This window comes from Eimeria acervulina, genomic scaffold, assembly GCF_000499425.1.
Source record: "Eimeria acervulina Houghton genomic scaffold, Eah_scaff424, whole genome shotgun sequence".
NCBI classification, from domain to species: domain Eukaryota; phylum Apicomplexa; class Conoidasida; order Eucoccidiorida; family Eimeriidae; genus Eimeria; species Eimeria acervulina.
The window spans coordinates 1-11,667 of record NW_013549816.1 but is presented as its reverse complement, the minus strand read 5'-3'; the positions used below and the strand labels follow the sequence as shown (position 1 = coordinate 11,667).

The following is an 11,667-nucleotide window of genomic DNA, read 5'->3' as shown; positions in this document are numbered from 1 at the left end:
TATATATATCTACATATATACAATAAACAATATAAATATATATATATATATATATATATATATATAATATTGAAGGAAGAGCGAATGAAGAGTGTTTAGGACCTGAAAATGCGAATTTATTAATTTTTTCAGCGATTTGTTTGGGTGTATCGGAGACATAAATGCTGCTGCATTTGCTGCTTGCACTCATCTTCGTATTAAACCCTAAAAGCGAAGGAATAAACTTTGAATGAATTAAAGAGGGTTTAGGCAGCCCCACACGAACGGCAACATCGCGCGTCATGCGAAAGTACGGGTCTTGGTCTATCGCCTACTCATAAAAATATATCAGAGCAAATTAATAAATATACATATAATTATATATATAAATATATATATATATATACAATTATATATATAAATATATATTTATATTTGCATATATATATATAATATATATTTTGTATATAATATACATTAGGATATATGAATACATCGATATACACTTGTTTATTTGTTTATATTAATATATTTATTTATTCTTATACATACATGTATAAGCATAGATAAATATATTTATTTATCTATTTATTGTTTTAAATTATTTATTTATATACACATATTTACTTCTATAATTACAAACCCTTTAACAAACCTTAAAATATCATAAAGCCTAATAAACCCTAATCAACACCCACAAACCCTAAACCCTCATAAACCCTCATAAACCCTCATAAACCCTCATAAACCCTCGCAAACCCTTCTAAATCCTCATAAACCCTTATAAATCCTTATAAACCCTCATAAACCCTAATAAACCCTCACAAACCCTAATAAACCCTAATAAACCCCTCACAAGCCCTTTGAAACTTTCACAAACCCTAATAAACCCTAACAAACCCTAATAACCCTTCTTAAACCCTTTGAATACCTGCGGGATAAGGCATTTGATGTTGTTTGTTGCTGGAGAGTCTCCAAAGATAGAAGAGAAAGCGCATGCAAATGATGGGGCTGCTTGAGTTGCAGGGAACGCAACCTTCCCTATATTGTCGCTGCCTTCAAAGCCAAAGATTGCTCGAATTTGATTTAAATTAACTTTCTTTTGAATCTTCAGCATTGTCGGGTATAAAGAAGATATATAATCCGTGTCTAAACAACAATATAACAAACCCTAAACCCTAAACCCTTATAATACACTAAACAAACCCTAAACCCTAAACACTTAATAAACCCTTCATAAACCCTTAAACCCTAAACACTTAATAAACCTTTCATAAAACCTTAAACCCTAAACACTTAAACCCTTAAACCTTAAACCCTATACTCTAAACCCTAATAGAAACCCTAAACCGTAATAGGAGCCCTAAACCCTAATAGGAACCCTAAACCCTAATGAGACTCCTACGTTTGGGGTTTAGGGCTTGTACGGACTGCAGAAGATGAATGTTTTATCTTAATCAAAACCACAACACGAATTAGGGTTTAGGGTTTAGGGTTTAGGGTTTATACGGACTGCAGAAGATGAATGTTTTATCTAAATCAAAACCACAACACGAATTAGGGTTTAGGGTTTAGGGTTTAGGGTTTATACGGACTGCAGAAGATGAAGGTTTTATCTAAATCAAAGCCGCAACACGAATTAGGGTTTAGGGTTTAGGGTTTAGGGTGTATACGGACTGCAGAAGATGAAGGTTTTATCTAAATCAAAGCCACAAGCAATAATATCTTTAGCATTTTCAAAGGCTAATCTCTTTGTTTGTTGCAGACCCAACTCGTCTTTAAATAAATACTTTTCATCTTCAGTTAACTGAATAACTAATAAAACATCAAAGGCCTCCTGCAGCAAACATAATCAAATAAATAATAAACAAATATATTTACTTCTTCATTTATCAGCTGGTCATCGTCTATTAACATCCACTCCTCATTCATAATTAATTAATAAAATTTTAAACCTTAAATAAATAACAAATAAATAAATAAATATATATATGCATATATATATGTATATATCTACATATGCATGCATACATGTATATATATATTATATATATATGATATATATATATATAATATATTATATATATTGTATATGTAACATTGCAAGGAAACCCTTTCTTTTTTGCTGCTGTCTAAACCCTAAAACAACACAACGCCAACTAAACCCCCTAACCCCAAAGGGTTTAGGGTTTAGGGTTTAGGGTTTAGGGTTTAGGACCTGGAGATATTTTGCAAAGAGGAAAGGAACGAGGTGACCGATATGAAGTGCTTCGCTTGAAGGCCCCCTGCCTGTATACAAGTAGAAAGGAGGTGCTGCTGCTGCTGCTGCTGCTGCTGTTCCTGCTGCTGCTGCTGCTGCTGCTGCTTTGTGTTTTTCATAATGCGTCAGCAGCACATCTAAATCCCTATGCGAGAAAAATAAACCCCTCGATAACATGTGGTGTACAGGACGGCCCGTTGCATCTTCTATCCTGCACACAAACCCTAAACCCTAAACCCTAAACCCTAAACCCTTAAACGTAGGGTATAGACCGTAGGGCATAAACCTCAAACAAATCGTAGACCCTAAACAATCAACTCTGCTGTTAATTCGAATTCCTACAACCTGAAGCCCTAAACCCTAAACCCTAAACCCTAAATGACGAATCATAAGCACTAAAACCCTAAACCCTAAACCCTAAGCGCAACCTAAAGCTTGCTCCCTGAAACCGTAAACTGTACCCTCTAAACCCTAAACCCTAAAACCTAAACCGTAAGCCCTAAACTCTAAGCTCTAAGCCCTAAACCCTAAACCCTAAACCCTAAACCCTACCGTTTGAGGAGTGCAGGGGTGATCGGAGAGCAGCCGAATTTTTTAAGCAGTTTATTGTAGTCGACGCCTCCTTCTGCTTTCACCTGCCAAGGCGTAACTAAAGTGCTGTCTCCTTCTTCTGCTGTCTCCTCTCGGGCTGTCTCTACACCCGAAGGCGGTAGCAGCTGCGCATACACCCCAAAACCCTAAACCCTAAACCCTAAACCCTAAACCCTAAACCCTAAAAAAAGCAGGAGCAACAAATTCAGACAACCCACACAACGCAATAACACACAGACTTCTTCTCTACACTAGGGTTTAGGGTTTAGGGTTTAGGGTTTAGGGTTTAGGGTTTGTACCTCGGCGAGGGTCGGGAGCTCATCTTCTGATGCATGCGGAAGCAGCTTAGCTAAGTACTCTGTATTGTTTAGGGATATATTTTCAAGAGAAGAAGAGACAGTAAAAGTAAAACAAATATCTACTGTCTCCTTTGCTGCATTGCTCTTCAAGGGGCCTATCTCTATCTTTTCAAATAAACCCGTACGAGAAAGAATAGGATACGCTGAGACACAAACCCTAAACCCTAAACCCTAAACCCTAAACCCTAAACCCTAAACCCTAAACCCTCGTAAACACCCTTACACCCAAGGATCGGATATCCTTCAATACAAACCCTAAACCCTAAAGCCTAAACCCTAGGCAACAAGCACCAAGCCCGTACGCAGGAGGAGCGGGTAAGTGTAAAGAACAAACAAACCCTAAACCCTAAACCCTAAACCCTAAACCCTCACCGTTTGCATTGACTGCGCAGTCTCGAATGGCGCAAATGCGAACTCTGCAGCAAAACCCTCAAACCCTAAACCCTAAACCCTAAACCCTAAACCTTAAACCCTAGTCCACTACGTGCATGCTGAATAATTGCAGCATTCTCGCTGAAAGTATCGCCCGTGCCCCGCAATGGTTTAGGGTTTAGGGTTTAGGGTTTAGGGTTTACGTTTGCAGATCTGCAGGTATGCCGAATTCATCAAGATAAGATTCTTCATAACGTTTGTCTGCTGTCTTTCGAGATACTTCAAACGCTAATATTTGTTTGTCTTCTTCTATTGCTGCATTCGCTAATTGCTGCAGCAGCTGCTGCTGCTCCTGAAGCTGCTGCTGCTGCTGCTGCTGCGCCTGAGGCCCTCCTCCCGCTGCTGCTGCTGCTGCTGCTGCTTCTGAAAGACCAGGGATCGGACCCAGTGTTACCGTGCAGCTGTACCCTTTCTGCAACATACACAAACCCTAAACCCTAAACCCTAAACCCTAAACCCTAAGCCCTAGGCCCTAAAACCCTAAACCCTAAACCCTCTCTTTGCAGTTTCTACTCAAAATGTATTATCTAAACGTCGAACAAACTGCAGACCCCATATCCGCTGTAATCCCTCCAGGGTTTAGGGTTTAGGGTTTAGGGTTTGGGGTTTAGGGTTTAGGGTTTACGGAGAATTTGATTCTGCGGGTTGTTCTGGCTACAGGTATTTTGAAGACAACGCATGCAGCGCCCTTAACAATTAATAGAGCAGCATCATGTGCTGCTGTTCGTTTAAGTTGAGGGTTTATAGTAACAGCAGCAGCAGAGTCGCTGCTGCTGCTGCTGTTGCTGTTGCTGCTGTTGCTGCTGCCGTTGCTGCCCCCAAGGCTGGAGCAGCTGCTGCTGCTGCTGTTGCTGCTGCTGCCGGGGGTACTCATCGTTGCTGCAGCAAAAACCTGAGAAAGACTCCGCCTGCTGCTATTGCTGCTGCTGCTGCTGCTACGGTTGCTGCTGCTAAGGCAGCAGATTGCAGACTGGTAAGGGAGGAGAGGAAGCAAGGGTTTAGGGTTTAGGGTTTGGGGTTTAGGGTTTAGGGTTTGGAAGAACGGAAGAAACAAATCGCAGCAGACGAAATATCTGCCTATACACCCCAAGGGGGTACTGAGGGTTTGTCTTGCAGCAATTCTTCCTGCTGCTGCTGCTGTTGCTGTTGCTGCTGTTGCTGCTGCTGCTGCTGCAGCAGAGCTTCTCCAGAGAGAATCGCGAAACAATTTCACTAGGGGGGCATGCAGCCCCAAGACCCTGCAGTAGCAGCAGCAGCAGCAGCAGCAATAGCAGCAGCAGCAACGGCTGCAGCAGCAGCAAAACAGAAGAAGCAGAAGAATGTAAACACAGGAGAGGTGAGAGCAAGACAAATAATTTAAACGATATTTAAAACGAAGACACATTAACAACTCAAGCAGCAGCAGCAGCGGCTGCTGCTGTTGCTGCTGCTGCTGTTGCTGCTGTTTGCATGCGTTCTTACAGGGGCTGGCTGCTGCAGCAGCAAATCCTTCTTTTGCTGCTGCTGTTATTTTATTTCGTTTTTTGTCTCTTGCTTTTCTTATAATTATTTTTTATTGTCTTCCTGCCGCCTTTGTTGCAGCAGCAGCGACTGCAGCAGTAGCAGCAGCAGCAGCAACAACATCAGCAGCAGCAGCAGCTGCTGCAGCTGCTCTGCCGCGTGTTGCTGCTTAGTTAAACAGAGGGATTTCCTGGCTTTGCTGCAGCAGCAACAGCAGCAGCAACAGCAGCAGCAACAGCAGCAGCAGCAACAGCAGCAGCAACAACAACAATAACAAAACCGGCAGCAGCAATAAATTGAGTGGAGTCATCAGCCCTTTCAGCTTGGCACCACAGCAGCAGCAGCAGCAACAGCTGCAGCAGCAGCAGCGGCAGCAAGAGCTGCAGCAGCAGCAGCAACGGCTGCAGCAGCAGCATCAGCAACAGCTGCACCAGCAGCATCAGCAACAGCTGCACCAGCAGCAGCAACAGCAACAGCAGCAGCAGCAGCAGCAAATGGAGCGCGAAGAAATGGAGATGTCCCTTGAGAGGGACGAAGGAGGCAACAAAAGAAGAGACAGAGACAGAGACAGAGACAGAGATAGAGATAAATATAAATATAAAGATAAAGATAAAGATAAAGATAAAGATAAAGACAGAGACAGAGAAGGAGACAGAGACAGAGAAGGAGACAGAGATAGAGACAGAGACAACGATAAAGAAAGAGACAGAGGCAGAGATAGAGAGAGAAGAGACAGAGACAGAGATAAAGAAAGAGACAGAAGAAGAGACAGAGACAGAGACAGAGATGAAGATAATCGTTTAAACGGAGACAGAAGAGACAGAGACAGAGACAGAGACAAAGATAAAGAAAGAGACAGAAGCAGAGACAGAGACAGAGACAGAGACAGAGACAGAGAAGGAGAGAGAAGAAGAGACAGAGACAGAGATAGAGAGAGAGATGGAGACAGAGACAGCAGAGAGAGAGACAACAGCGATGAAGAAGCTGATGCTGCTGCTGCTGCTGCAGCAGCAGCAAAGAAGAGACAGCCGGAAATGCAAGGGGCCTTAGCAAGGGTTAGAGAAGTGCTGCAGCGAACGAGAGAGGAGCAGCAGCAGAAGCTGCAGCAAGAGCTGCAGCAGCAGCAGCAGCAGCAGCAGGAAGAACAGCGAGCCAGAGAAGCAAGACAAAGGGCTCTGCAGCAGCAGCAGGAGCAGCAGCAGCAGCAAGCAGCTCAATTTGCTGCGCACCTCTTTGCTGCTCATGCTGCAGTTGCTGCTGCTACTGCGGTATCTGCTGCAGCAGAAACTGCAGCAGCAGCAGCAGCAGCAGCAAGAGAAGCTCCAGACAAGCACCGCTACCTTCAAACAACAAGAAGAAATGCAGCAGAAGGAGACAGCAGAGACAGAGACAGATATAGAAGCAGAGATATATATGAAGTAGACAGAGACAGATATAGAGGAGACAGAGACATGCATGAAGGAGACAGAGACAGAGACAGAGACAGAGACAGGGACAGAGACATGTATGAAGGAGACAGAGACAGAGGCAGAGACAGATATTTATATAGAGGAGACAGAGACATGTATGAAGGAGACAGAGACAGAGACAGAGACAGAGACAGAGAAGGAGACAGAGAAGTATATAGAGGAGACAGAGATGCATATAGAGGAGACAGAGACAGAGAAGGAGACAGAGAAACGAGGTTTAGAGACAGAGTAGAGAGAAGAGACATATCTCTAAACAACAGAGGCTGGGGGCGAGGAGACAGAGAAGGAGACAGCAAAAACAACTGTAAGAAACACAAACAAATGCATGCAACGCAATTTAAAATATTAAAAATTAAACAGAGAGAGACAGAGAGATAGAGAGAGAGACAGAGAGAGACTGAGAGGGAGAGATAGAGAGGGACAGAGAGAAACAGAGAGAGAGATAGAGAGACAGAGAGAGACAGAAAAAGAGATAGAGAGAGACAGAGAGACAGAAATAGACAAAGAAAGAAAGAAAGAAAGGAGACAGCGAAGAAGACAGAGAGAGAGAGAGAGAGAGAGAGAGAGAGATGAGCGGTGGTTTAGGGTTTAGGCGTTTGTATATTAAAAGGGTTTATAACTTTTGGGGTTTATTATCTGAAGTGTTTAGGGTTTAGGGTTTAGGGTCAAGGGTTTAGGGTTTAGGGTTTAGGTGTTCATATTTAGAGGGTTTAGGGTTGGTTTTGCTGTATTTGTTCGTCTCTGTTTTTTATTTGTTTATTTGTTTTAATTTAATTTAATTTAATATAGTTTAATTTTATTTATTTATTATTTATTTGTTGTCTCCTCTCTTTCTTTTTTCTTTATATTCTTCTTTGCTTTTTTTTTGTTCCTTTCTCTTCTCTTATTTTTATTATTTTTATTATTTTTTTATTTTTATTACTTTTTTATTCTCTTCATCTCTTTATTCTTTTATTCTGTTTTCTTTTTCTTATTTCTTTTTCTTTTCTTTTTATTATTTCTTTTTCTTTTCTTTTTCTGTTTCTTTTCTTTTCTTTTTCTTTTTATTTCTTTTTATTTTCTTTTTCTTTTTATTATTTTTTTTTCTTTTCTTTTTCTTTTCTTTTTCTTTTATCCTTTTCATTTCCTTCTTTATTTTTTTTCTTTCTTTGATTCTTTTGTATTGTATTATATTTTAGTGTTTTTATTTTTAATTTAAATATTTTCTTTTGTTTTAACAAGGGTTTGTTTGAATGGTGATGTGTATATATTTCTTCTTCAGTTGCGCTTTCTTCTTCATCATCATCATCATCATCATCATCTTCTTCTTCTTCATCATCATCATCTTCTTCTTCATCTTCTTCTTCTTCTGCTTCATCTGAGATGTCTATATTACAGAGAAGATATATAAATCGTCTACCTTTCGGCCTAAACACTTTAAAAGAAGAGTGGATAGACTTTTTAAGCTGGCAGCAGAAGAGACAGGAGACAAGAGACAAACTTCAATTTGATGCTTCTTCTATTTGGAGGCATGAGAGAGATCTTAGCCCTACACGTTGGAAGGTATCTGCTGCTGCTGCTGCTGCTTCTGCTGCTGCTGCTCCTGCTGCTGCTCCTGCTGCTGCTGCTGCAGCGGCTGCTGCTGCTGCTGCGGCGGCAGTACCAGCGGATGCACACAATGCAGCAGCAGGAGGCAACAACGCAGCTGCAGCAGCAGGAGGTGCTGCTGCTGCTGCTGCTGCTGCTGCTGCTGCTTCCGAGAGAGACAAAGTTAGACAAGCGCAGATGACTGAAGAAGAAATCGCAAGACAAACAAAGTGGAGAGAAAAAATACAAAGAGCTGAAAGAGGAGCAGCAGCAGCAGAGACTGCTGCTGCTGCTGCTGCAGGAGGCAAGAAGAAAAAATCTAAAAAACGCAGCAGCAGCAGCGACAGCAGCAGCAGCAGCAGCAGCAGCGACAGCGACAGCGAGGACGACTCTCCAGGAGCATCAAAACAGCAGCAGCAGCAGCAGCAGCAGCAGCAGCAGCAGCTAGAGGAGGGAGCGCTGCGTCTGAGAGCCCCAGGGATGGCTGGTAGTTTGTTAGAGACAGAAATTGAAAGGAATTATAAAGAGACAGAACAAAGAAGAAAGGAGACAGAAGAAAGACTTCAAAGAAAACTAAACAAAAAACTGCAGCAAGGGCAGCAAATGCAGCAGCAAGAATACGCCAGTTAGACACATGCACCTGCTGTTGCTGCTGCTGTTGCTGCTGTTGCTGCTGTTGCTGTTGCTGCTGTTGCTGTTGCTGCTGCTGCTGTTGCTGCTGTTGCTGCTATTCGCTGTCTCGAGTTGTTGCTGCTTGTGATGCTGCACTTTCTGCTGCTGCTGCGTCGCTTTACTGCTGCACGAATCCTTCTTGCTTCTGCAGCTACATATGCCTCTGCACTTGCTGCTGCATTTGCTGCTGCTGCTGCTGCATTTGCTGCTGCTTATTCTGCTGCTGCTGCTGCTGCTGCTGCAGAGTTGGCGAGTGCTTTAGGGACAGACTTCGTAGCGTCGAAGCAGTTCCGCGGGGAGAAGCTGGGCTTCGTATTCAAAAAAGGAGACAATGGTTAGCTTGCTGCTGCTGCTGCTTATGCTGCTGCTGTTGCTGCTGCTGCTGTTGCTGCTGCTGCTTATGCTGCTGCTGGTGCTGGTGCTGTTTTTGCTGCTGCTGCTTATGCTGCTGCTGTTGCTGCTGCTGCTTATGCTGCTGCTGGTCCTGGTGCTGTTTTTGCTGCTGCTGTGGTGTTGCTGTTGCTGCTGCTGTTACTGTTGCTGCTGCATTTGCTGCTGCTGCTGCAGGTGTGGGGTATTACAAAGATATGGTGGAGATCAAGCGTCTGTTTGAGGAGACAAACTGCAGCACTGCTGCTGCTGTTGCTGCGCAGCTGCAGCAGCAAGGACGTCTGCATGCGCGGCAGGGAGAAGCCCTGCTTGCTGCTGCTACAGGTGCAGCAAGCAGCACCAGCCCGCAGCAGCAGCAAGACAAAAAGAAAAGAAAACGGTCTTCCTCCTCTGATTCAGACAGAAAGAAAAAGAAGAAAAAACATAAAAAACACAAAAAACACAAAAAATCTAAGGGTGAGTCAGCTAGGGTTTAGGGTTTACGGATTAGGGTTTAGGGTTTAGGGTTTAGGATTTAGGGTTTCATAGTGGAGTGCGGAGCTTTTCTTCAGGCAAGAAAAAGAGGAAGAAGGCCAGCAGCAGCAGCAGCAGCGACAGCAGCAGCAGCGAGGACGAGGAGGAGCCCGCTGCACCTCAACGTGCTGCTGCTGCTGCTGCTGCAGCAACTTCCCCTGCTGCAGCAACGGGAGCAGCAGCAGCAGACGCAGCAGCACCTGCATCCAGAGCAGCAACTCGGCCTAATGTTGCTGTCTTAGAAGCAGCAGCAGCTGAGATGCAACACAGTACGTAGACAGCAGCAGCAGTAGCAGTAATAGCAGCAGCAGCAGCAGTAGCAGTATTTTAGCAGCAGCAGCAGCAGCAATAGCAGCAGTTGATGGTGCTGCAGCAGCGTCTGTACAATGTTGAGTATATTTCTGTGTGACGAGAAATAGGTTTTCAAGCCAAACCCCAAATGTTCAAGATTTAGGGTTTAGGGTTTAGGGTTTAGGGTTTAGGGTTTAGGGTTTGGAGTGTATGTACAGAGGCTGAAGAAGAAGAAGGAAGTTCTTCAGAAGATGATATGGCGGGGCCTCGCCCGATGGAAGTCACGAACAAACTTGCTCAGAAGAACATGGAGTAAAACCCTAAACCCTAAACCCTAAACCCTAAAAGAGCATAAACCCTAAACCCTACTGGTGGTCCCCCTTTTCTAGGCCCTAATTAATTTATGTCGTCAAACCCTAAATCCATTAAAACCTGCAGAGACGGCCAGAGGTTCTGGACACCTAGGCAGAACTAGGGTTTAGGGTTTAGGGTTTAGGGTTTAGGGTTTAGGGTGTGGGGTGTATGTGCAGCTACGGTTTTGCGCTGCGACCGGGAGAAGGTGAAGCCATTGCGCAGTTCGTGCAAGAGGGTAAACGTATCCCCAGAAGAGGAGAGGTAATTGAGGGTTTAGGGTTTAGGGTTTAGGGTTTAGGGTTTAGGGTTTAGGGTTTAGGGTTTGGGTCTGCCCTGAAGGAATTTAGGGTCACAAACCCCTGGGGTTTTCAAAAAGTGCTTTCCTTTTTAGGGTTTGCTGTTTAGGGTTTAGGGTTTAGGGTTTAGGGTTTAGGGTTTAGGGTTTGCGTTTTTAGGTCGGTCTGACGGCTGAAGAGATTTCGAATTTTGAGAGTTTGGGATACGTCATGAGCGGCTCGAGGTAAACAAAACCCTAAACCCTAAACCCTAAACCCTAAACCCTTATTTATCAGCGTTGATTGCATTTAAACACAAGTAAATATAAATAAATATAACCTTCCTTTAACCCCTGATCCCTTGCACTGCAGCATGCCTTCATATCCGACCTAGTGTTTAGGGTTTAGGGTTTAGGGTTTAGTCTTTTTGTGTGTTACGGTTTGATGTTAACGATAGATGGTTGATAATAAAAATGTATTTGTTTAATTTATTTTAAACATAAAATATTTAATAATATAAAATAAAATTATGTAGAATATATTCTATATTTGGGGTGTATGCACAGACACCGGCGAATGAATGCTATTCGTATTCGGAAAGAAAACCAAGTGTACAGCGCAGAAGAACAAAGAGCTTTAGCGATGTTAAATTATGAAGAAAGAGCTGCGAGAGAAACGCAGCTGCTCTACGATCTAAAAGAAATGCTTAAAAAACAAAATGAAGCTCTCTTCGCTGATGAAGTCGAGGAAAGTAATAAATAATACTCTTTTCTATATATATATATATATATTTATATATTTATATAGATAGATGTAAATATGTACATATATATATATATATGTATATGCATTTATATATATATATATATATATGTTTATATGGCTATACTTGTATATAAACGCTAAACTATACAAGTACATATAAATTTGTATATATATATATATATATATGTATATATATATATATATATATATATATATTTCTATTTGTATATATTTATGTCTATACATAGTTG

The 11,667-nt window shown here is 42.5% G+C and overlaps 2 protein-coding genes across 2 annotated transcripts; one reads left to right on the top strand and one right to left on the bottom strand.

Moving 5' to 3' along the window:
• Positions 1–643: 643 nt before the first annotated feature.
• Positions 644–4,495, bottom strand: EAH_00037930 (tryptophanyl-tRNA synthetase, putative; the record flags this gene model as incomplete). Its single annotated transcript, XM_013395498.1, has 9 exons — positions 644–652; positions 911–1,128; positions 1,657–1,816; positions 2,198–2,450; positions 2,792–2,955; positions 3,130–3,332; positions 3,562–3,605; positions 3,765–4,033; positions 4,247–4,495. The coding sequence occupies 9 exons, from the start codon at positions 4,493–4,495 to the stop codon at positions 644–646; spliced, it is 1,569 nt and encodes a 522-aa protein (XP_013250952.1).
• Positions 4,496–8,354: 3,859 nt separating this feature from the next.
• EAH_00037920 (nuclear NF-kB activating protein, putative) lies at positions 8,355–11,413 on the top strand (the record flags this gene model as incomplete). Its single annotated transcript, XM_013395497.1, has 7 exons — positions 8,355–8,781; positions 9,073–9,162; positions 9,770–10,000; positions 10,241–10,334; positions 10,553–10,637; positions 10,832–10,896; positions 11,218–11,413. The coding sequence occupies 7 exons, from the start codon at positions 8,355–8,357 to the stop codon at positions 11,411–11,413; spliced, it is 1,188 nt and encodes a 395-aa protein (XP_013250951.1).
• Between the last annotated feature and the right edge of the window lie 254 nt (positions 11,414–11,667).